The sequence below is a fragment of the Bubalus bubalis genome, chromosome 11 (genome assembly GCF_019923935.1).
Source record: "Bubalus bubalis isolate 160015118507 breed Murrah chromosome 11, NDDB_SH_1, whole genome shotgun sequence".
Taxonomy (NCBI): Eukaryota; Metazoa; Chordata; class Mammalia; order Artiodactyla; family Bovidae; genus Bubalus; species Bubalus bubalis.
Genome location: NC_059167.1, coordinates 67693234 through 67719497, shown reverse-complemented (window position 1 = coordinate 67719497; position 26264 = coordinate 67693234). Strand labels below are relative to the sequence as shown.

Below are 26264 nucleotides of genomic sequence, written 5' to 3'. Positions count from 1 at the left end.
AAATGACTTATTCAGAATAATGACATGTAGAGAAACTCTTGAGCAAACTCGATGGAAGAGATAATTTCAGAGACTTGGACACCCCAGAGAAAAACAAAGCCATATCTGTTTGTTCTCATTTTGAGACAAATTTCCTCCCTTTCTACAAAATTCCAATAAAGTAAAAGGATATTTCTTGCAGAACCATGACTATTTGGAGTTGAGACTCTGGGATCAAAAATAATAATAATTAAAGGTGAAATTTTCAGACAATAAATTAGTTAGTTGCTTTGTCTACCAGCATTAAAATGTTCTGTGCTGTGCTGTGTTAAGTCACTTAAGTCATGTCCCATTCTGTGCAACCCTATGAACTGTGGCCCGCCAGTCTTCTCTGTCCATGGGATTTTTCCAGGCAAGAATACTGGTGTGGGTTGTCATGCCCTTCTCCAGGGGATCTTCCAAACCCAGGGATCAAACCCTCTTATGTCTCCTGCATTGACAGGCCGGTTCTTTTACAACTAGCACCGCCTAAGAAGCCCTACTATACCTTAACTCTCAACATATGCAGGCATACCCCCAAAATACTGTGGGTTCAGCTCTAGACCAATGCAAACAAGGGAATACTGCAGTAAAGCGAGTCACATGGATTTTTAGTTTCCTGGTGGATATGAAAGTTATGTTTATACTATACTGTAAGTCCCTTAAATGTGCACTAGCATGTCTAAAAGCACAATGTACATACCTCAATTAAAAAATACTTTATTGCCATATTTCAAATTTTTTAATCTATATAATTTACTCCAAACTTTTTTTTAATGTCTACAAACTTCATAGGTCACACTACTTTAATACTACTACTTATACCTATTGTTATTTATAAAATAAAGTGTCTACAAGAGAAAACCTATTTAAGAGATGTTCAAATACACCAAAAAAAAAAAACTTTATTGCTAAAAAATGCTAACCATCATCTGAATCTTCAACAAGCCATAATATTTTTGCTGATGAGGGATCTTGCCTCCATGTTGATGGCTGCTGACTGATCAGGGTGGTGGCTGCTGAAGGTTGAGGTGGCTTTGGCAATTTCTAAAAATAAGACAATGAAGTCTGCCTCGTTGATGACTTTTCATTTCACGAATGACTTCTCTGTAGCATGCAATACTGTTTGATAGGATTTTACCCACAATAGAACTTCTTTCGAAGTTGTAGTCAATCCTCTCAAACCCTGCCACTGCTTTATCAACTATATTTATGTCATATTCTAAATCCTTTACTATCATTTCAGCAGTCTTCACAGCATCTTTACCAGGAATAGATTTCATCTCAAGAAAACTACTTTCCCTGCTCATTCATAAGATGTAAGTTCTCATCTGTTCAAGTTTTATCATAAGATTGCCGCAATTTAGTCACATCTTCAGGCTCCATTTCTAATTCTTAGCTCTCTAGCTGTTTCTACCACATCTGCAATTACTTCCTCCACTGAAGTCTTGAACCCTTCAAAGTCATCCATGAGGCTTGGAATCAACTCCTTCTAAACCTCTGTTGTTGATATTTTGACCTCTTCTCATGAATCACATGAATCTCATGAATCTAGAATGGTGTATCCTTTCCAGAAGGTTTTCAATTTATTTCACCCAGATCTATCAAAGGAATCATTATCCTGGCAGCTATAACCTTACAAAATATATTTCTTAAAGAATAAGACCTGAAATTCTAAAGTACATCTTGATATACGGGCTGCAGAATGGGTATTGTGTTAGCAAGCATGAAACCAATATGAATCTCATTGCACATCTTCATCAGAGCTCTTGGGTGACTAGGTGCCCAAGAGCTCATTGTTAATGACCAGTAATATTTTAAAAGGAATCTCTTCCTCTGAGCAGTAGGTCTCAACAGTAAGCTTAAAATATTCAGTAAACCATGTAAATAGATGTGCAGTGATTTCGGCTTTGGGTTCCATTTACAGAGCACAGGCAGAGTAGATTTGGAATAATTCTTAAGGGCTCTAGGATTTTCAGAATGGTGAGTATCAGCTTCAACTTCAAGTCACCAGCTACATTAAACCCTAATAAGTGTCAGCCTATTTGAAGCTTGAAGCCCAGCACTGACTTCTCCTTTCTAGTTATGAAAGTCCTAGATAGCATCTTCTTCCAATACAAAGGTGTTTTGTCTACACTGAAAGTCTATAATTCAGTGGCCACTTTTATTCATTATCTTAGCTGGATCTTCTGGATAACTTACTGCAGTTTCTATATTAGCACTTGTTGGTGCACCTTGCACTTTTATGTTATGGAGATGGCTTCTTTCCTTAAACCGCATCAATCAACCTCTGCTAACTTCAAACTTTTCTTCTGTAGCTACCTTACCTCTCTCATTCTTTACAAAATTGAATAAAGTTAGGGCTTTGCTCTGGATTAGGCTTTGGCTTAAGAGAATGTTGTGGCTGGTTTGATCTTCTACCCAAACCACTAAACTTTCTCCATATCAGCAATAAGGCTGTTTTACTTTCTTACTATTTATGTATTCACTAGAGTAGCATTTTTAATTTCCTTCAAAATTTTTTCTTTGCATTTACAACTTGGCTAACTGTTTAGCACAAGAAGCCTTACTTTAACCCTATTTTAGCTTTCAGCATGTCTTCCTCACTAACCTTAATCATTCTAGCTTTTGATGTAAAGTGAGATACATGCCATTCTTCCTTTCACTTGAACACTTAGAGGCCAGTGCAGGATTATTAACTGGCTTAATTTCAATACTGTTGTGTCTCAGAGAATACAGAGATGAAAGGAGAAGGAAACAGATAGGAATGGCTGTGCAGTACAGTGGATAGCTAGGGCTCAGGGTATTTGGAGGAAATGAGAAGCAGCTACTATGGATATGTGATTTCTTTGGGGGGGAGGTATTAAAAAGTTTCCTGAAATTAAATAGTGGTGATGGCTGCATAATTCCATGAATATACTAAAAACCACTGAACTCTATACTATAGTTGGGTGAAATGTGTAATACATAAATTTTAATTTTAATAAAGTTTTTTTTACATTTTCACAGTAGAATTTCCAGAAGAATTGGTAAATTCAAGGCCTAGAAAGGAAAAACAAAGGATTATCAAAAGCATTTCATTCAGATGGAAGTCAGACTGCTTTCCTGCATATTACAGATAACATTATAAAAGAATGGGGTGGTGAAATGCATATAGCACATGGAAATCAAAGGCAACATGAGGCAGCTTGAGTCAGTATATTAGGAGTTCATCTACCCAGACTGATAACTATTGACCTCACCACTTCAAACTCCTTAGGTCAATTCAGGACACCATATTCTTGAAGTAGTCTACTAGGCTTCTAGACATACCAAAACCAGAAAAAAACAGGTATAATAAGGCTGATGATATCACATTATTACTGGCTATAATTATGGTAAAGATATTTATCATGATATATATATTTATATCATGAAAAGAACATTTTATGCAAAGATGGGCAGAATAAAGGACAGAAACAGTATAGACCTAACAGAAACAGAAGATATTAAGAAGAGGTGGCAAGAATAGGCAGAACTATACAGAAAAGATCTTAATGACTCAGATAACCACGATGGTGTGGTCACTTACCTAGAGTAAAACATCTTGGAGTGCGAAGTCAAATGGGCCTTAGGGAGCATCACTACAAACAAAGCTAGTAGAAGTGATGGAATTCCAGCTGAGCTATTTCAAATCCTAAAAGATGATGCTGTCAAAGTGCTGCACTCAATATGCTAGCAAATCTGGAAATCTCAGCAGTGGCCACAGGACTGGAAAAGGTCAGTTTTCATTCCAATCGCAAAGAAAGGCAATGGCAAAGAATGTTCAAACTACCACGCAAACTACCACGCAATTGCACTCATTTCATGCACTAGCAAAGTAATGCTCAAAATTCTCCAAACAAGGCTTCAACAGTATGTGAATCAAGAACTTCCAGATGTTCAAGATGGATTCAGAAAAAGCAGAAGAACCAGAGATCAAATTGCTAACATCCACTGGATCATAGAAAAAGCAAGCGAGTTTCAGAAAAACATCTACTTCTGCTTTATTGACTATGCCAAAGACTTTGACAGCATGGATCACAACAAACTGCCGAAAATTCTTCAAGAGATGGTAATCCCAGTCCACTTTACCTGCCTTCTGAGAAATCTGTATGCAGGTCAAGAAGCAACAGTTAGAACCAAACATAGAATAATGGACTGGTTCCAAATCACGAAAGGAGTACATCAAGGATGTATACTGTCACCCTGCTTATTTAACTTACATGCTGTACATGTAAGTACATCATGAGAAATGCCGGGCTGGATGAAGCTCAGACTGGAATCAAGACTGCTGGGAAAAATATCAATAACCTCAGATATACAGATGATACCACCTTAAAAGCAGAAAATGAAGAGTGACTAAAGAGCCTCTTGATGAAAGTGAAAGAGGAGAGTGAAAAAGTTGGCTTAAAACTCAATATTCAAGTAACTATAAATCATGGCACCCAGTCCCATCACTCCAAGGAAAATAGATGGGGAAACAATGAAAACACTGACAAACTTTATTTTTTTGGGCTCCAAAACCATTTCAGAGAGTGACTGCAGCCATGAAATTAAAAGATGTTTGCTCTTTGGAAAAAAAGATATGACCAACCTAGACAGCATATTTAAAAGCAGAGACATTACTTTGCCAACAAAGGTCCATCTAGTCAAAGCTATGGCTTTTCCAGCAGTCATGTATGGATGTGAGAGTTGGACCATAAAGAAAGCTAAGTGCTGAAGGACTGATGCTTTTGAACTGTGGGATTGGAGAAGACTTTTGAGAGTCCCTTGGACTGCAAGGAAATCAAACCAGACAATCCTAAAGGAAATCAGTCCTGAATATTCATTGGAAGGACTGATGCTGAAGCTGAAGCTCCAATACTTTGGCCACCTGATGCAAAAAACTGACTCATTAGAAAATACCCTGATGCTGGGAAAGATTGAAGGCAGGAAGAGAAGGGGATGACAGAAAACAAGACGATTGGATGGCACGCCAACTCACTGGAAATGAGTTTGAGCAAGCTCTGGAGATGGTGAAGGACAGGGAAGTTTGGCATGCTGCAGTTCATGGAGTTGCCAAGAGTTGGACACTACTGAGCAACTGAACAACAACAACAACAATATATTTATTATATTATAGTATCATATATATTATCATATTTACTATCATATATTGTGTGTGTGTGTGTGTGTGTGTGTGTGTGTGTATGCATGCTCAGTTGTGTCTGACTCTTGGTGGCCTCATGGACTGTGGATCGCCAGGCTCCTCCATCCAGGGAATTTTCCAGGCAAGAATACTGAAGTAGGTTGCCATTTCCTACTCCAAGAGATCTTCCTGACCTAGGGATTGAACCCACGTCTCTTGCATCTCCTGCACTGGCAAGCGAATTCTTTACCACTGAGTCACCAGGGAAGCCACATATATATGTATGTATGTATGTATGTATGTATACAGACTGTTAATATTACATTGTTATTGGCTATAATTATGGCCAACATACTATATTGTATATAATTATGAAAAATCATCCTTGTATGAATGAACACATCCTTGCCTTATGAACACAAACTAGCAGTAACATTGTTTCTCTCAAAAATTTAACTAAGGCGCTCCAAGAACTATCCAGCTATTAACTGGTTAATTTCAACTAGTATCAAAAGCACAAATATATTTCTCTGTCAAATAAGTGCCATGAACACTGCTGGTACTCAATGTAATTTTGTTGAATGATTACAATCATGAACAAAAATAGTGTTCTCCATATCATTGGTCAAATCAATTCAACATATAATTTCCCTCCCTCTTTCCTTTGAAATTATTACTTCCATGACCATCTCAAGAAATTACACAACAGACAACTTGAACCTTTATTTGAGGTCATCAACTTCACATAGGTATAGTCTGTTTACAGTAGACTATTGCTAAAGAAAAGGGAGATAGGTTAAAATTAAGAACAGCACATATGGTGGTTTGGCAAGAGGATGGCAGGCTGATTTCTCTATTTTAAAATAAATTTCAGGGTAGGATACACACTTGCTGGCTATTGTCTACAGTGCTAATTTTCTTTAAATAAGAGCAAATTCATTTATAAAAATCTAAATGCCTCCAATGATGATAATAACAAGGTAAGAGGCAAGGTAAGAGGCAATCTGTCCAGAAGCAGCTGAGAGGTAATACACGAGGTCACAGCCACTGACCTTTTTCAAGTCAAAGCACCAGAATGGGTCCAGCTCTCCAGGTCCTTGGACTGTGAATCCAAAGAGAATAAGGGAAAAGAAAAAGATCAACTCTGAGGAGTTAGATCCAAGACATTTATTGGAAATGATGGTTCCAATTCTTTTTTTGTCTTTGATTTCACATTGCTCACTACTAATGCTATATATTTATCAAAGGGCAAACTATTTGATTCTCTTTCAACATCTACAGTATATCTGAAGACATCCCAAGATGTTGCACAAAAAGGCTGAGAGACACTCACATAAACCTTCAAAAGGCATTATTTGAATAATATTATATATAATTCTCAAGTTCATTTTCAACACAGCAAATAATGTTCTCTAGAGTTGAAATATTATAGCTATTCCTTGATGTTATTTTTTCTCATACAAGGCACTAAAACAGTTTTCAAAAGAAGAAATTTTCACATATAGCAGGTTTCTGGAAATCCCAACAAAAAATCTACGTTGACAATATGGGAAGTATATTTGAATTTACTTAAAGGGAAAAATTCATTCTCCCATGTTTAGAGGCAAGGGAAACAAGCAGATTAAATCAGTGTCATATGCTATTCCAGATACTGTTCACTCTTCTGTTTAGTTTTTATCCTAGATTCTTCTGGGATAATTTTTCTCTGTTTTGGGGCTTCATGAAACTAGGCTTCCCAAGTTTACTTGCCATGCAACTGACTACACATGGCTCTGGAACTTAAGCTCTGAGAGCCTCAACTGGCATTTACCAGGATTTAATGACATAGACATGTCTGTATGGGTCAAATCCTCAGAGAACAATGAACCACTAATACCAGTAACAAGTGCACAGGGCAATGCTACGTAGCTAAGCTTTTATGAAAACCAGAAATGCCTTTCACGTTTGCACAAGTTCTCTGACTTTTGATTTCTACAAATTTAACCATATTTATACTTCTTATAAAAAATAAAAAGGAGCAAATGGAATTCTCTCTCAGAAAGGCTTAAGTCATGGGTAAGGGAGAATATTGACTAGGTCAAGTCAAGTATAACCAAAGATCAGGAGCAAAATCAGTCTTCTCTTTGAAGATATCCATAAAAGCAGTTTTTGCATGTCAATTAAAGTGCTGTGTGGAAAAAGTTCAATTAAGGGCATATTTACCTAGGAATTCCTGAATCCAATGCAAGTTACCAGAACTGAAAGTACATGGGAAGCAAAGCATTAGTTAACTGTGCATTGTTGGTTCTGTCCTTTATACACATGCTGTTTTCTATTTCAATAGTACTAAAGTTTTTAGATTCAACCTCTGAGAAAATTTCCCTAGGCACCATCTTTCTTCAGGGTTAAAGCTACCAATGAAAAAAACAAAACATTCTCTCCTCTCTCTTGTTTATATATATATATATATATGCAGATACATGCAGAATAAATGCAGAAATAAAAATGCAGCCACTTCTACTGCCTCCCCAATAATAATCTACTCTTTAAGTAAATGTGGCAATACTAGAATTTAACTCTCAAAAATCTGTAGTGCATTGTGCCTGATACTCAGTTGGTGTTCAGTGTTTACTGTTTGTTAAGTGAATATTGAAAATATTTGGGACACAAGCTTTTGCTTTGTTATTGTGCATATGTATTCCACTCATAAAAACACACAACATACACACATAAATCTATATATAGCCCATTAGTGTCACCTCCTGAAAATGTCCTCATGACAAAAAGTGAAAGATAAATGGGACAGGATGATGACAATTACAGAAGTTACAAAAGGAAATTAAAAACAATTCTTTCATAGTCTGTTTTTTTATTTACTACAGTGTGTTATTCTTTTTCTTTTAAATTGGGGTATAGTTGATGTTTCATGGTCTTTTTGATGTTAATTATCTTGGTTTCCATGGAAATTCACAGGTGTCTACAAAAAAGTAATCTATTCCTACTTTGAAACTTTAAGACTGCTCTTGGCCATAATATCACACATAATTACAATCTTTTCACAACCTTTAAATGCCATTATCAGAGAATTTATATTTGAAAGGAAGCCACATATTTACAAGTAATATGCAACATGAACAACAAAATGGAAGAAAAGCTATGACAAACGTAGACAGCATATTAAAAAGCAGAGACAAAAATGAATATTCATTGTATCATTTATCATTGAAAGAGTAGCTACCAGAAGTTCAGGTAATTTTCACATTAGTGCACTAATATTTTTACTAACCACTCATTTCATTTCGTTGGTCTTTTCCTCCCCCAACAAGTATTCCTAAATTTGTTGTGTGTAGTGTTTTGTGTTTTTTCTCCTGCCTTTATCCTGTACTTTAAAAAAAAAAAAAAAAAAAACCTAGGGAGAAAAGTATATTGGGTTTATTTCGTTTCGGGGTTTAAAAATATCTGAAGGCAACACAGAGCTTAACTCCACAAGGTTGTTTACCAGGAGGTTGGTGTCTCGAAGAAGCAAGTCATTTTTTTTTAAAGCATGCAAAATAAGGTTCTTGGGGGGGGGGGGGGACAAAAATGTATACAAAGAATAGATAGGAGCGCAAAACACATCAGTCATCAGCAACAAAACTGAAGCTTTGTGGCTCTGAATTTGTAAACAAGAGGTCGGGGCCAGCGCCCCGCCATGGTACCCAGGATGTTAAGTATGATGGGCACAACCCCGTGCCCATCCCAAAGCGGTCCTCAAAAAGCCGCCTGGAGAGGTTGACCTCGGCCGGGACCAGGCAACTGGTCCTCCACTCTGGACCAAACCCTATCGGAACTCTTGTTTCCAGCTTGGGCGCTGCAGTCGACCATCCCCGCTTAACTTCCCTTCAGTTACCCTGGCATTCTTAAACCTCCTTCAACTATCTGCACTTTTTCCAGGCACCCCGAAACCCAAGGAGGCTCCAGCGACCCCCGATCCCGGCTCTCCGAGCCTGAGCTCTCGGGGAAGCCCACCCGGGAGGCGCCCCGGCGGGCGGCTTACCGAGCAGCGAGCCTATGAAGATGACGACTTGCACGGCGGTGGTGAACTGGCGGTAGAGCTGCGCCTCGCCAAACTCCCCGAGCGCGCTGCGGTTGGCGCCCGCCGCCTCCGCGCTGGACGCGTTGCGCGGCTCGCTGGCATTTCGGGAAATCCAGCTACCGTTATGCCCCATGGCGAGGCTGGGGCTCCCGCTCAGTCGTCGCCCGCCCGTGCGCTCGCCTTAGACCCCGGCGCCACCTTCTCCAGCCCCGGGCGTGGAGGAACGCTCGGGTGCCTGGTGGAGTCCTGGAGAACCCCGGGCAGCCGCGGGTCCCCTCAGGTCTCCACATCGCCAGCCCCGACTCCTGGGAGGCGGGGAGCTGAGAGGGCGAGGCTTCGCCCCATGCCCGCTCCCTCCCGGGTCCCCGTCAGCAGCCACATGAAGGCGGCACGGTCAGAGCCCGCCAAGCGTCGTCCGTCCCTCCTGGGTGGTCAGCTCCGCCAAGACCACTTAGCAGAGAGGGAAACAGGTTTCTGATAGTCAAGGAGGGCGCTCTTTGCTCCCACCGCCCTCTTCAACCTCAGCTCCTACCACCGAAGGTCCTCTCGAGTCTCCTCAGACTGACATACTCAGGCCCTCTCCTCAGAGGGAAGAAAACATTTGGCTGAAGCCCTTTTTCAGTTCTGCTGGCTTCGAGGCTAGATGGCCATGGGAAACCCGGAAAATGGCCAAGTCAAACGCTTGGAGTCCCGAGGGGACCCTGGAGCCCCTCACAGCGCTCATGGTCAGGGTGAAAAGCTCTGAACCTCTCCAATAGCCTCGCCCTCAACGCCCGGCCCAGCTGTCCCTCAGAATGCCCGCGAGGTCTCCTGCCCAGCCCCTCGCTGAGTGCTCAGACCTCCTGCCTCAGAGCGAGCTGCAGGAATCTTGTTCTGCAGCCCCTTTGCTTCTGCACGGCCCAGTGCCCCGTTTCCTGGACCCGCTGCGGCTCTCAGCTGCAGCGAGAGAGCCTCCAGACTTTGCGGGGACACGAGAAGACACCCCTAGAAGTGCAAAGCCACCGTTTGCGAAGGCACCGGACTCCTGCCGTGTGCCTGGGGCAATGGGGAGCGCGCGGCTGGCGAGCGCGGTCACGTGACGCGCGCGGCCCCGCCCTCACGCTCAGCCTAGGAGAGGGGAAGGACGGCGCCATCTTGGCCCCTCCTCCCACCAACCATCCTGGTATCTTAGGCGGGGAATGGCAGGCACTGAGGAACCGGGTCTGGCTCCGGTGGACAAGCCCGGTTCTCCTCCGGGGCTTCGCATGTTTTAATGCTGTCGTTAACTACTCCTTATCTCTTCAGCTGGGGCTGCCTGAGACTGATAATTCCATGTCGTTGCCACCTGGGCAGGGAGCCCAGTCTCGTCCATCAGGCCTTGGGTGTAGCTGAAGTTATTTAAGAAAGATGGGATTTAGAAATCCAGTGCACTAGTTTCCTGGGCCTTTTCATTTAGTCCCATTTCGTGGTGCAGTGGTAAAGAATCCGTTTGCCAATGCAAGAGGCATAAGAGACTAGAGTTCCATCTCTGGGTGGGGAAGATCCTGTGTAGTTGGAAATGGCAACCCGCTCCAGTATTGTTGCCTGGAAAATTCCATGGGCAGAGGAGCCTGGAGGTCTACAGTCCATGGGTCACACACGCATAGGGTACAACCCATAGGGACACACACACACACTCACACATAGGATACAGTCGGTAGGGACACACACACACACATCCCATAGGGACACACACACACTCACACATAGGATGCAGTCGGTAGGGACACACACACACACATACATCCCATAGGGACACACACACACTCACACATAGGATGCAGTCCGTAGGGACACACACACACAACCCATAGGGGCACGCACACACACACACATAGGATGCAGTCCGTAGGGACACACACACACACACACCCCCAACCCCAACAGGGTGGATTCTGGGATTGAGGAGTGAGCAAGCTGGGATGACCAAGTAAACGAGAAAAAAATGGCACAGAGAAACCTAATGGGAAAAGGAACAGGTATGGCATCCAAGCAGATGATCGGGGGAAAAGAGAAAAGGAGAAATGAGATGAAAAGACAACTAAAAATTTACCTGTTTGACCTTTTTTGTTTGTTTGTTTTAATAAGTGAAGGACACAGTAGAGGGCTTTGACATAGTGCTGGGTAGGACTAGGTCCCAGGACAATAACTTACGAATTGATTAAAATTACAGTTATTTCTTGGTTGTCTCAAGACTAATCATGCCACCATCGGGCTACTTCTCTTTCCCTGGTAACCCTAATTACTTTTCTTTTTTTTCTTATTTAAATCGGAGGATAATTACTTTACAATATTGTGATGGGTTTTGCCATACATCAACATGAATCAGCCTCAGGCATACATGTGTCTGCTCCCTCTTGAACCCCCCTCCCACCTCCCTCTGCACCTAATTACTTTTCTTGAAAGGGCTCTCCGAAGACCTACCTTCTTCAGTCTTCCCAGTGTTAGCATATGGGTGCTGATAAGTATTTCCATACCTATAGAAAGATATAGGCTCCATTTATGTTCAAAAGAATTCCTGGATTCCAACTTTCTTGGCTATGTATCAAAGAGCAGGAAGGGACTTGGGTAGGGGAAAGAAGAGATGGAATAGGACTGGAGATAACTGCAAAGACCAAAGGGAAGGTTGGGGGGAAGTAAGGAGGAGCCTATGAGTTTTATTGCCCCCTTCCTTCTTCCCTTTCATCATTGATTGTCTCTTCCTCCTCCCTCATGTCCCCAACACTGCACTGTCACATGTCCCTGCATGGCCTTGCACTAAAGGTGGAAAGAAGAAAAAAGCTGGGAGTGTTTTGCATTAGTAAACCCAAGCAGCAGCGTGCTAAGAAAAGAGGTATCCTTATGGCTGCTGGCTACTCATCTGGACTAAGTAGTTCTATTTCCAAATGGCTATTACTATACTTATACAACAGACATAGACAATTCAGGTTATTATGCAAACATCACTAGTGTTCAGTGATATCTCATTCTCCTCTCCTTTTCGGCATTTGTAGTTATTGTTTAGTCACTAAGTCATGTCCAACTCTTTTGTGACCCCGTGGACTGCAGCCCACCAGGTTCCTCTGTCCATGGAATTTCCCAGGCAAGAATACTGGAGAAGGTTGCCATTTCCTTCTCCAGGGGATCTTCCTGACTCAGGCATAGAACCCAGGTCTCCTGCATTGCAGGCAGATTCTAGACTGTCTAAGCCTTATCGGCATACAGAAAACTATTTTTCTTATCTGCCCCTGCAGATGGGCAAGGTCATGTGACTACAATAACTAATGATATGTAAGCAGAAGTGACAAATCATTTCTGGGCAGTGGTAGTGAAAAGCTGGTTGTGATTCTCAAGTCTCTCTGCTGCCTTCCATTTTGATTGTGGAAGGAGGACTTGTGTTGAACTGGAAGAGCTGAAATACTGAAGCAGCCTGTGCTTCTGAGTCACCATATTGGGAGGGCGGGTATTGCAGATGCTCTCAAGATCCACCCAGACATAACATAAAATTTTATATAAGCAAGAAATAAATATTTATTATACTAAACAACCAAGGTTTTTGGAGCTGCTCGTTACCAGGGCATAAACCAGGCTATCCTGGCAGATAGAATCCTGAAAACTGGGGCCTGCATATTTAAGAGAGCATAGACTTTATTTCTGGAGAATAGAAGGTGAGTCAGGACTTAAAAAAAAAAATCTGTGTATATTGGTAGCAATAAGGATATCCTAGGTGCTTGTAAAATGAAAGTGGTAGCTCATAATAAGGCCCCTGGTCATCTCTGAATTAAATTATTGGATTTTTCATGTCCAAAAACCTACTGGTCTCCAATAAATTTGTCATTTAAATAGCTTCTTTGGGGAGTATGTAAGCTTAGCATACTCAGATTGTCTCTTTACACAGACAAACCTACCATGGGGCAGGGGGCAAGGAGGAGAGACATGATGGTGTCAGTTGGACCTGGGTTTTAATGCCTATCGCCCCATTTCTACTTGTGACACTGGGCAGTTATATAACCTCTCTAAGCACAGTTTCCTCCTCTATCAAATAGGGATAAAGAATGCCTATTTTGCAAGGCTGTTTAGAGGACAATAAAATACTAGTTCAGTTCAGTTGCTCAGTCATGTGTGACTCTTTGCGACTCCATGAATTGCAGCACGCCAGGCCTCCCTGTCCATCACCAACTCCCGGAGTTCACCCAGACTCTTGTCCATCGAGTCAGTGATGCCATCCAGCCATCTCATCCTGTGTCATCCCCTTCTCCTCCTGCCCCCAATCCCTCCCAGCATCAGAGTCTTTTCCAATGAGTCAACTCTTCGCATGAGGTAGCCAAAGTACTGGAGTTTCAGCTTTAGCATCATTCCTTCCAAAGAACAATAAAACACTAAATTAATGAAAATCTCTAACAGTACCTGGCACATCATAGGAAATCAATGAAGCATAACTATGTAAGATTGAATCCTGTTTACTGATGTTTAAAGATGACAAATATAAAAAAAAGGCATTATCTGTCAATTTTAAACAATTCTATCTTTGTAGACATGAATAAAATACTGCTGAACAAGTCCTGTATTTTTAAAAAATGGAAGAACCACTTATTTTGCTACTAACAAAGGACACAATAGGCTTTCGGAGAAACTTTGTAGATTTAGAAGTTCAGGATTTAGCTTTTACACTATTGGGTTAAATACATTTACTTTATAGTTTTTAGTCTGGTGTAAGTTAAATTATCATTAAAGCAATTATTTGTTTAAAAGATCCTAAGACAGTCCTTTTCATATTCCAAATTATCTCAATATGTGGACTAGGAAATGGTTTTCTACTGATATGCATCTATAATTCTTAATGCAGTTTCTCAACCTGTAATAGTCATTGTACCTATAGATTGCCATTAAATTCATCCAGAATACCTAGAAAGTGAAAGACTGAATACCTCTTCCCCCAGAAAGCCTCAGTAATTTCACACACACATATACACTTAGTGATCATAAAGCAACCTGATTAATTTTTAATAGCAAGTATGCCAAAAATAAAATATCCATAACAAGGAGATGCAACCAGTCCATTCTGAAGGAGATCAGCCCTGGGATTTCTTTGGAAGGAATGATGCTAAAGCTGAAACTCCAGTACTTTGGCCACCTCATGCGAAGAGTTGACTCATTGGAAAAGACTCTGATGCTGGGAGGGATTGGGGGCAGGAGGAAAAGGGGATGACAGAGGATGAGATGGCTGGATGGCATCACTGACTCGATGGACGTGAGTCTGAGTGAACTCCGGGAGTTGGTGATGGACAGGGAGGCCTGGCGTGCTGCGATTCATGGGGTCGCAAAGAGTCGGACACGACCGAGCGACTGATCTGACCTGATCTGATCTGATTATCTATCACCTTTAAAAAAGTCACCTTGGGAAACTGTTTAACTGTTGAAGAACAGTATGATTTCTCAATACTTTGGGGGGGACTCTCTTTTATACTTTATTTTTATAATTACCATCACTTCATGGCAAGTAGATGGGGAAACAGTGGAAACAGTGGCTGACTTTATTTTTCTGGGCTCCAAAATCACTGCAGATGGTGATTGCAGCCATGAAATTAAAAGACACTCCTTGGAAGGAAAGTCATGACCAACCTAGACAGCATATTAAAAAGCAGAGACATTACTTTGCCAACAAAGGTCCATCTAGTCAAGGCTATGGTTTTTCCAGTGGTCATGTATAGATGTGAGAGTTGGACTATCAAGAAAGCTGAACACAGAAGAATTGATGTTTTTGAACTGTGGTGCTGGAGAAGACCCTTGAGAGTCCCTTGGACTGCAAGGAGATCCAACCAGTCCATCCTAAAGGAGATCAGTCCTGGGTGTTCATTGAAAGGACTGATGTTGAAGCTGAAACTCCAATACTTTGGCCACCTGATGCAAAGAGCTGACTCATTTGACAAGACCCTGATGCTGGGAAAGATTGAGGGCAGGAGGAGAAGGGGACAACAGAGGATGAGATGGTTGGACGGCATCACTGACTCAATGGACATGGATTTGGGTGGACTCCAGGAGTTGGTGATGGACAGGGAGGCCTGGCATGCTGCAGTTCATGGGGTGGCAAAGAGTCGGACATGACTGAGTGACTGAACTGAACTGAATTGAACTGACTGAACTTTTATAATTAACTTCAGAAGCTGGACTATTCTTTTCTGTATCATAAAAGGAAACATTGTTTCACTGATGGTGACAAATATGTTCTTTAAGAATAAATTTGAAATTTTTTGAAAAAGCCAAAAATTATCAAAGATAATTTGATAAAGCCAAAAATTATCAATTCTGGTGAATTAAGAGATCAAGACAGTATCTTCTTTGCTAAAAGAGGAGATATAGTATGACTGGGAAGTAGTGGCACAGTTTTGGATTAAAAATATATACTTATTCCATAATTTAAAGGGCAAGATTCATTTGGATATATAAATATGAAGCTACATACAAATACCCACAAAGTGATGCCAAAAAAGGGCAGTTTTTATTTCACACTTTCTTGAGCAGCAGGGGCCACATTGCCTTTCCTACTCCTGCCAGGCCAGAGAGAGCTATAACAACAAGTAAATGCTTTTACTTCCTATAAGGAGAACCTAAACAGAGCAGGGCAGAAAAAGTATTCAAAGAGGTGATTTGAATATGAAGATTTCCCATATTTGGAAAAAATCATATGCCTACAGATTCAAGAAGCTAAGTGAGTTCTAAGCAGGATAAACTCAAAGAAATCTATACCAAGACACATTATAATCAAACTTCTGGACATTAAAACAAAGAAAACAATCTTTAAAAGTAGCCATAGTGAAATGCCACTTTATCTATAGAGAAAAACAATGTGAATGATAGTAGAGAGGCTGACTTTATTTTTCTGAGCTCCAAAATCACTGCAGATGGTGACTGCAGCCATGAAATTAAAAGATGCTTACTCCTTGGAAGAAAGGTTATGACCAACCTAGACAGCATATTAAAAAGCAGAGACTTTACTTTGTCAACAAAGGTCCATCTGGTCAAGGCTATGGTTTTTCCAGTGGTCATCTACGGATGTGAGAGTTGGACTATAAAGAAAGCTGAGCGCCAAAGAATCAATGCTTTTGAACTGTGGTGTTGGAGAAGACTCTTGAGAGTCCCTTGGACTGCAAGGAGATCCAACCAGTCTATCCTAAAGGAAATCAGTCCTGAATATTCATTGAAAGGATTGATGTTGAAGCTGAAACTCCAATACTTTGGCCACCTGATGCGAAGAGCTGACTCATTTGACAAGACCCTGATGCTGGGAAAGATTGAGGGCAGGAGGAGAAGGGATCGACAGAGGATGAGATGGTTGGATGGCATTGCCGACTCAATGGACATGGGTTTGGGTGGATTCAGGGAGTTGGTACTGAGCGACTGAACTGAACTGAATTCAAACTACATAGGTCAGAAAGAAGTGGCAGAACATTTTCAAGGGCTGAAACAAAAGAACCACTGACCCCAAATTCTATATATTTCCAGTGAAAATATCCTTTTGGAATGAATGAGATTATAATTTTAAAATTTGGGGACAATGACCAACAATCTTGGAGTTTTCCCTTGGAAAATTGAGAGTAAACAGCAAGTCCAGGAAATGTACTGATACTTTGGAGAAACAAGGAGGGCACAGGTAAATAGAGACTCTTCCTTGGAGAACTGATTTAAGGATTTAAGGAAGGGTTAGAGAATAAGGAAATCTTGGGTGTCCTGAAAATTGTATGTGAAGCCCATTTATAAACACCCTTAGCAGTCTGAATGCTCCAAGAGTTTAGAGGTTATTTGCTGGAAGCCAGGCAAAGGGGTAGTCTTTACTTTCGAATGATCCGAAGCCTACTGTTATTTCACGCAAGGCAACCAAATACGATGTGTGGACCTTGTTTGGATCCTAATACAAAGCACTATAAAACAAAACAAAACAAATCTCTTCCTTTTAACAGACTATTAGGGTATAACTGACATACAATAGTGTTAGTTTCTCAGTTGTGTCTGACTCTTTGTGACCCCGTGGACTGTACCCCACCAGGTTCCTCTGTCCATGGGAATCTCCAGGCATGAATACTGGAGTGGGTTGCCATTTCTTTCTTCAGGGAATCTTCCCAACCCAGGGATCGAACCCAAGTCTCTTGCATCTCCTGAACTGGCAGGTGGGTTCTTTACCACTAACACTCCTGGGAAGGGTATAACTGACATAACAATAAATTGCATATACTGTACAGTTTGATCAGTTTTGATATATGCAAACACCTGTGAAGCTATCATCATAATTAAGATAATGAATATATCCATCACTCCATTCTTCTGGAATCCCTTCCTGGGGCTCACTTCTGTCATCTAACCCCGGGCAATCACTTACCTTCTTTCTATCACTAAGTTTGTTTGTTCTTAGAATTTTTTATAAGTGGAATCATACAGTATGTACTCTTTTGTCTGGATTCTCTCAGCAAAATTATTTTGAGATTCATCCATGTTATTACTATACATAGCATATTTCTTTTTATTGCTGAATAGTGTTCTGTTGATTTTATTGATACATCTCAGTTTGTTTTTACCTCAATTTGTCCATCACTTTTTGTTTTCAGTTTGGTGATTAAGGGTTATGAACATTCAATTACAAGTCTTTATATGGACTCATTTCTCTTTGATAAATAAATACCTAGTCATATGGTCGGTATATGTTTAACACTTTAACTAAAACTCATGATAGGCCTAAATGTAAAACCAAAAACAACAAAAGTTCTAGATGAATACATGGAGGAAAATCTTTGTGACTTTGAGTTAGGCAAAAATGTCTTGGATAGGACAATAAAACATGATTCATGAAAGATAAAAACTGATAAACTGAACTCCCTCAAAAGTAAGAACTATTCTCTTTGTAAAACATTGTTAAGATAATAAAAAGGCAAGCCACAGACTAGGAGAAAATCTTTGCAAATTACATATCTGATAATGGACTTACTTCAGAATATATAAAGGATTCTCAAAACTCAATAATACGAAAACAAACAACCTAATTTGTAAAATGAGCAAAAGGTGTGAACAGACAAGATATATGAATGACAGATAAGCACATGAAAAGCTAACAAACATTATTTATCATCAGGAAAATGTAAATTAAGGCACAATGAGATACTACTGCACACCAATTACAATTTTTTAAATTTAACAGTTATTGGCAAAGACGTAGACTAACAAGAATTCTCATAAACTGGTGGGAATGCCCACTTTGGAAAACAGCTTGCCAATTTTTTGTTATTGCTGTTGTTGTGAAATTTTGACTTAGAAATAGCTTCAAACTTACATAAAAGATAAGAATTATTTGAAGAATTCTCATATATCCTCCACCTAAATCCCCCAGTGGTCGATATCTACGCTTGATTTATCATGCCTCTATTTTCTATCACTTGGGAGATAATTGGAAATATAATAACCTATTACCCCTTAAGGTTTGAGTGGAAATTTCCTAATAACAAGGACATTTTATATTTGACCACAGGACAACCATTAAAGTCAGGAAATTAACACTGATATAATACTGCTGTCTAATCCACAAGACCCTCTTCAAATTTTGCTGATTGTTCTGATAGTATCTTTATAGGTCCAGAATCCAGTACAGATTCTAATTTTAGACAGATGGAGAATTTTGAACATAAATTGGATATTAAATTATGCTAAGCAATTTTTATTTTTTAGGGTGTAAGGATAGTATTACTTTATCTTTGTAAAATATCCTTATCTGTTAGAGATATGTACCTGTTTATAGAAAGAATGATATCTGAAATTTTCTTTGAGATTCATTCCTAGGGAGCTGTGTGTGTGTGTGTGTGTGTTGGGGGCTGAGGAGAGGGGAGAAATTAAATAAGACTGGCAAGATATCTAAATTTGTTGAAACTGGGTGATGAGTATGGGCAGGTGATAATATTTCCTCTGCTTTTAATGTATGTGTGAAAATTTCCAAAATTAGAGTATTGTAATTTTTTTAAATGGAAAAATGGAAGAATTTTAGGGATTGGAGTGATATGACCATATTTTTTACTTAGAAACATTACTTTGGCTGCAATAGGAAGAATGGCTTAAAGTGGGGCAAGAACGAAAGCACTGACTAGTTTCCCAACTGCTGAAGTCATCCAGGGAAGAGATTATGGTGACTGAACCAAGTTAGTGTCATTGGGATAGAGTGAAGTGGATGAATGAAAAAAATGGTAACTCTCTCGATGTCCAGGATTACTCTTACTCGGGTTGGGCTGAGCAGGCAATGGTGCTATTTACCTAGTCAGGCATCACTGGAAGAAAAACAAACAGGTCCCCCAGGGAGGGAAGATTTGAAGCGGCCTTCAGTCAGACTAGTGCCTTGTATTATCTGACAAAAACTGAGTATATAGATGACAGCAAGAAAATTAAATAATCATTATTTAGCAAACAGTATATGGAGAAGGAAATGGCAACCCACTCCAGTATCCTTGCTTGGAAAATCCCATCGACAGAGGAGCCTGGTGGGCTTCAGTCCATGGGGTCGCAAAGGGTCGGGCACAACTGAGTGACTTAACAACAGCAGCAACATAGGGGTAAGCAGAGATAGCGCTATGGTTAAAAAACCTGCCTGCCAATGCAAGAAACATAAGAGACATGGGTTCAATCCCGGGGTAGGGAAGATTCCCTGGAGGAGTAAATGGCCACCCACTTCAATATTCTTGCCTGGAGATTCCCATGGACAGAGGAGCCTGGTGGGCTACAGTCCGTAGGGTCACAAAGAGTCGGACACTACCGAAGCGACTTAACACAACACACATATGGGTAAGCAAGGTAGACAGAAGGAAATGTCACTTAAATCTAACTCGAGGTAATATGATATGATTATTCTAAATCAACATGCAGCATTAGTAGCCAACTGAAGATGAAATGCAATGACAAGGTCCAGGTAGATAGGTTATTTTATAAAGTTGAAAACATATGATTGGAGACAGGACACCTTAAATTTACATCAAGCAAACTGGGCAGGCAATATATTCTCTTCCTGGGAACGTTGCTCATAAGATGTCTGGGTAGAACAATATTTTTCAGTTGAAACTGCATGGTGGTACAGGGTGGGCAGATAGAGACTAAGAACATGCACTACGATGTTGAATCTATGATTAAGGGGACGAGTGTGAGGGTATAAAACAGGGGCGAAGGAGTATTGGTCACAATTTTTACTCCTGGTCGTCTTCTGGGAAGGCTTAAGGTGAGTCAAAGCGGCTGGAAAATCCATCAAAGTCTGACTCTTGTTTCGTCTCTTACCCTTGCAAGGGTAAAGGAGTTCCAACAGCCACTTCTGTTAGAGACTTATTTCGTGAAAACCATACCCTTTGGCATTATCATTCCATTCTGATTAATCTGATCTCTTGTTCCTGCAAGTTCCTCTGCTCAGGTTCCCCCGGAAAAATGTAGGCCAAACTCCCGCAGGTTCGCTCACACACCACAGCTGTTAGCGCGCTAACAGTACTAGCTTGGAGAAGGAAATGGCAACCCACTCCAGTATTCTTGTCTGGAGAATCCCACGGACAGAGGAGCCTGGTGGGCTACAGTCCATGGGGTCGCAAAGAGTCGGACACGACTGTGAGCACACAGCACACAGCAGTACTAGATTAGTCTTCGTGCCGGAGGGACCCACCCCAACTCTGACCGAGCCCCCGACTCAGCGCCCGGCCCACACGCCCACTCCGGGCGTGGAGCTCCTGCTCCGACCTTTCTCGCTAGCGTAGAGCCCCTAACCTCATCCCTGACCCCGCCTCCGCTTCGGAGCCTCACCCCAGGCCCGCCCCGGCTAGAAGCCCCGCCCACGATCCCGCCCCCGGAGTGGAGCCTGGGGCCCACCCGCTACCGCAAGGCCCTTCTTCCTGGCTCACCGCACTGCTATGGCCGGGGGCCGCGGGGCCCCCGGACGTGGCCGGGACGAGCCGCCGGAGAGCTACCCGCAACGACAAGACCACGAGTTGCAGGCCCTGGAGGCCATCTATGGCGCCGACTTCCAGGACCTGCGGCCGGACGCGCGCGGACGGGTAGGAACTTGGCATGTCTGGTCGGGGCTGGCGTGCTGCGGCCCAGCCTCCCTTGGCGCGGCCTTGCCGGAAGCGAACACCAGACCCCAACTTCGGGTTCTGGAGTCCTTTCATCCCTCACAGTCCACCCGCGCTCACTTTTTGTCCTTGCACCCGCAGCCGCAAGGCGGGTCTTCAGAACCCCTGCCTGGGACTCTTACAGCCTTTCCCCTAAATCGGCTCCCGTCTTACCTGGCCTTGCTTCTTATTCCCCCTGACGTTCCATAACATACCTGCCTCCTTACTGTCTTGTCTCCTTGGGTTTGATACAACAGCGCATTCATGCGGACCCATTGCAACTTTGGGAACGCTTTGAGGGCTCTTGCACAGATCTTATTGCTGTCCTTACTCAGAAGTCTCACCCTCCGGTATGTCTTGAGAACTGTTAGCCGTGTAATTACCCTGTACTCCTCTGGCATCCTCACTGTGTTGTGCGGTGTGGAGGAACTTTCCTCTGTGCCTTTCCTTCAAGAGTATGGAATATATTCTTCTTAGCTGTAATGAAGAGGGAGTGTGCTGAGTCCAAACCTTTTAAAATGGCATTTGGCTTATTTTCTTTCTTTCTTTTTCTTTTGTCTGGAAATAAGTTAAGGCACATTTCAAGCTGCTGATACAGTTTTTTCCCTCATCCTTGAAGCATTATCTACCAAACTATTGTTATCTATAGTATTTTTTAAAAAGTAGTACCTTTCTTCATCTGCCTTTAAGTCTTGGCATTTTACAACATGCACTTTATCAGCACATGCAGGATTTGCTCAAGATCTAGGATCTTCTGGAGCTGTCAGGGCAAAACATTCTCCCTCTCACCCAATGTGTTCCTTCCAGGTGTTCAGAGTATAGTCCAGCACAAACCAAACCAAATCCTCATCCTTCAGGGAGTGAGCTTTCCTAGTACTTAATTTCAAGAATTAAGACTGAAAGAGTAGAAATGTTAATATTCCCCTTATACATACTTAAAATAATAAGGTAACTTTCTGGTGATCTGGTAACTTCTCAGTTCCCTTGAGAACCAGGAAGTGTAACTAAAATATGTATCACAAAGTATACACTGGGACTCAATACAAAGCTCCTAAGACTTCATTCAGAGACAGTGTATTTAGTTTACACAGCTTAATTATATGGTCCTAAGACTGCAAGAAAACAGAAAAGAACAAGGAACTGCTTGTGGGGATACTGATAATCTCAATTTATCGCTGGTGGATTTTATAACAGGATAGTATAGTAAATAAAACCAAGACTGTAACAGGCAGGTAGAAGAATTCAGATAGCTGTACCCTGAGGTACATGGGCAAATATCCTTAACACTTTGCTAGGCCCACAAGCAGCTAATTGGTAGTCATAAGGATGAATCAGAAGGTAGTCATTCAACATGAAGAACAGACTTGTGGTTGCCAAGAGGGAGGGGATGGGGAAGGGGTAAACTAGGAGTTTGGGGTTAGTAGATGCAAACTATTACATACAGAATGGATAAACAACAAACTCCTCCTGTATAGCACAGGGAACTCTATTCAGTATCCTGGGATAAAACATAATGAAAAAGAATATAAAGAGTATATATATGTATTTAACTGAGTCACTCGGCTATACAGCAGAAATTAACACAACATTGTAAATCAACTATACTTCAGTTAAAAAAAAGTTTAAAAAAGTTAAAAGAAAAGAATGTAATCATTCAACAGTTACTTTTTACTTGCCAGTCTTTAGGGGAAGATTATTCAAGTCCACAATCCTTTATCCAAACCCTGAGGCTTGATAGGTTTCAGAATTCAGAAGTGTTTGTGTTCATGTCCATGTGTGCACATTCCATACTTATCTGGTACCTCCCTCAATGGCTTCCCTGGTGGCTCAGATGGTAAAGCGTCTGCCTGCAGTGCGGAAAACCGGGTTCAATCCCTGGGTCGGGAAGATCCCCTGGAGAAGGAAATGGCAACCCACTCCAGTACTCTTGCCTGGAAAATTCCATGGACGGAGGAGCAGGCTGGGCTATACAGTCCATGGGGTTGCAAAAAGTGGGACACGACTGAGCAGCTTCACTTTCTTTCCCTCAATGTCTGGAGCAGCATCCAGAATCAAGCACAGTGAAACGTGTGAATATTCAAGTGTTCACCCTCAATGAGATGTATAAAGACTATTAATAGACTCATGTCAGTTCAGGCCAAATTTGCTGCCAGTAAATTCAGCTCAAGATTATTTACCTGTGTAAACTTTAATTTCTTAAACATCTGAAGTTTTTTAAACTTCTTTTTGGGAGATGTATTATAAGGTAGAGTTTGGTTTAGTAGCATATATATATTATTAATAAAGAAACATTTTGGGAATACATGCTAAAAATTGTTTTACATACTAAAGTTTGGACACTCACTGCTAGTTTAAAATAGAATTTCCTCTGAAGTTATAAATGTATTGTTAACTTAATTATCTTGGCTACTTTTCTGTCAGCCAAAGGCCTGCTCATTTATAATTTGATAGCTATTACCCCCCTCCTAAAACCGTGCTTCTGTTTCTGGGCCCACCAGTAGTGTATAAGTACTTCTTTTCCTACATCTTCACCAACATTGTAGACGTCCGACTTTTTCATCTTTGCCAATAAATAGATGAAACATGTTTACTTCTTTAGTTATAAGTTATTAGGACCACCTTTGTCTGTAAGCCATGGTTTTTTTTCTGTGAACTTTTTGATGTTTATTTTTATACTCTGTTGTCTATTTTCTCATTCATTTGTCAGAGCTATTTATATCTTGAGGCATACCATTTATATGTTAATTTATGTGTTAAGAAAATTAGCATTTTAGATTATTGTATTGAAAATATTTTTCCCTAACAATTATGCATTTTGATATTTAGGTAATTTATGCAATTTTTAAAAACTTATAGTCAGTATAGTCAAAATGATCTTTTTTTCTTTATTGTTGTTACATGGTCCCTGTGGTTTGTTTTTTCCCTGCTCCAGTGTTACCAAAAATGAATTCTTCAAGGCTTTCTTTTAAATCTTTCATGACTTTTTTAAAAGCTTCCTTCAACTTTTTTAAGTTCTTACCTCTGAGTATGAATCTTTTCCACTAATGTGAAATGCCACCTTTGCATTGCATAAGAGTAGACTGGCTTCATAAAGATCAGTTTAGTTCAGTTCAGTCACTCAGTCGTATCCGACTCTTTGTGACCCTGTGGACTGCAACACGCCAGGCTTCCCTGTCCATCACCAACTCCTGGAGCCTACTCAAATTCATGTCCATCACGTCGGTGATGCCATCCAACCATCTCATCCTCTGTCGTCCCCTTCTCCTCCTGCTTTCAATCTTTCCCAGCATCAGGGTCTTTTCCAATGAGTTGGTTTTTTGCATCAGTTGGCCACAGATTTGGAGTTTCAGCTTCAGCATTAGTCCTTCCAATGAATATTCAGGACTGATTTCCTTTAGGATGGACTGGTTGGATCTCCTTGCAGTCCAAAAGACTCTCAAGAGTCTTCTCCAACACCACAGTTCAAAAGCATCAATTCTTCGGCTCTCAGCTTTCTTTATAGTCCAGCTCTCACATCCATACATGACTACTGGAAATACCATAACTTTGACTAGATGGACCTGTGTTGGCAAAGTAATGTCTCTGCTTTTTAATATGCTGTCTAGTTTGATCATAGTTTTTCTTCCAAGGAGCAAGCATCTTTTAATTTCATGGCTGCAGTCACCATCTGCAGTGATTTTGGAGCCCAGAAAAATAAAGTCTCTCACTGTTGTTCACACCTACATGCCTACTGCCTGGTAAACAGCTCTCAATTTTTGTTTGGTTGTTTGCTTAATATATGCTTCCCTAGTTGCTCAGCTGGTAAAGAATCTGCCTGCAAAGCAGGGGACCCCACTTCCATTCCCAACTGTATTGGGGTGTATTTCTTGACACTCTATCCCAGAAATCTATTTAGGTTCTGTGACCATATTGCTTTCATTACTGTAGATTTATAATCAGCCTTAGTATTTAATGTAGTCATCATTTACAGAATATTCCTGACTAATTTTACTTTGGTTTTTCATTATTAACTTTAGAGTCAGCTTGCCTGGTTAAAAAATTACACTGGCATTTTTACTGTAATAATGTTGTTATTGTTGTGCAGTCACTAAGTCCTGTCTGACTCTTTGTGACTCCATGAACTGCAGCATGCCAGGCTTCTCTGTCCTTCACTGTTTCCCTGAGTTTGCTCAAACTCATGTCCATTGAGTCAGTGATGTCATCCAACCATCTCATCCTCTGTTACCCCCTTCTCCCATCTTCATTCTTTCCCAGCATCAGGGTCTTTTCCGGTTAGTCAGTTCTTCGCATCAGGTGGCCAAAGTATTGGAGCTTCAGCTTCAGCATCAGTCCTTTCAATGAATATTCAGGATTGATTTCCTTAAGGATTGACTGGTTTAATCTTGCGGTTCAAGGGACTCTCAAGAGTCTTCTCCAGCACCACAGTTAGAAAGCAACAATTGTTAGGTGATCAGCCTTTTTTATTATCTAGCACTCACATCCATACGTAACCACTGGAAAAACCATAGTTTTGACTAGATGGAACTTTGTTGGCAAAGTGATGTCTCTGCTTTTTAATACACTGTCTAGGTTTTTCATACCTATTCTTCCAAGGAGCAAGCGTCTTTTAATTTCATGGCTTCAGTCACCATCTGCAGTGATTTTGGAGCCCAAAAAAATGAAATCTGACACTGTTTTCACAGTTTCCTCATCTATTTCACATGAAGACATCGGACCAAATGGCATGATCTTGGTTTTGTGGATGTTGAGTTTTAAGCCAGATTTTTCAGTCTCCTTTTTCACCTTCATCAAGAGGCTCTGTAGTTCCTCTTCACTTTCTGCCATTAAAGTGGTGTCATCTGCATATCTGAGGTTGTTGGTATTTCTGCCTCTGCCGGCAGTCTTGATTCCAGCTTGTGCTTCATCCAGCCTGGCATTTTGCATGATGTACTCT

The 26264-nt window shown here is 41.1% G+C and overlaps 2 protein-coding genes across 6 annotated transcripts in view; one reads left to right on the top strand and one right to left on the bottom strand.

Annotated features, from left to right (window-relative positions):
* The window catches only part of GPR176 (G protein-coupled receptor 176), a 125455-nt gene extending 114559 nt beyond the window's left edge, over positions 1–10896 (bottom strand). The window contains exons 1-3 of one of the 3 annotated variants that reach the window (XM_025295933.3): positions 9183–9318; positions 7370–7404; positions 6220–6269 (exon numbers count right to left, since the gene is read on the bottom strand). Coding sequence is in view for 1 of the 3 variants with exons in the window: in XM_006073026.4 (XP_006073088.2) it covers positions 9183–9354 (172 nt within the window). In the remaining 2 variants the exon portion in view is untranslated. Of the gene's footprint in view, positions 1–6219; positions 6270–7369; positions 7405–9182 lie in introns of all 3 variants that reach the window. The other 2 variants (XM_025295934.3, XM_006073026.4) reach the window with 2 other exon arrangements.
* A 10159-nt stretch (positions 10897–21055) lies between these two features.
* The window catches only part of EIF2AK4 (eukaryotic translation initiation factor 2 alpha kinase 4), a 98070-nt gene continuing 92861 nt past the window's right edge, over positions 21056–26264 (top strand). For 2 of the 3 annotated variants that reach the window (XM_006073025.4, XR_328826.4), the window contains exon 1: positions 21056–21274. In XM_006073025.4, coding sequence (XP_006073087.3) covers positions 21131–21274 — 144 coding nt within the window. In that variant the 5' untranslated portion in view covers positions 21056–21130. The remainder of the gene's footprint in view (positions 21275–26264) is intronic. The other variant, XM_006073022.4, reaches the window with a different exon arrangement.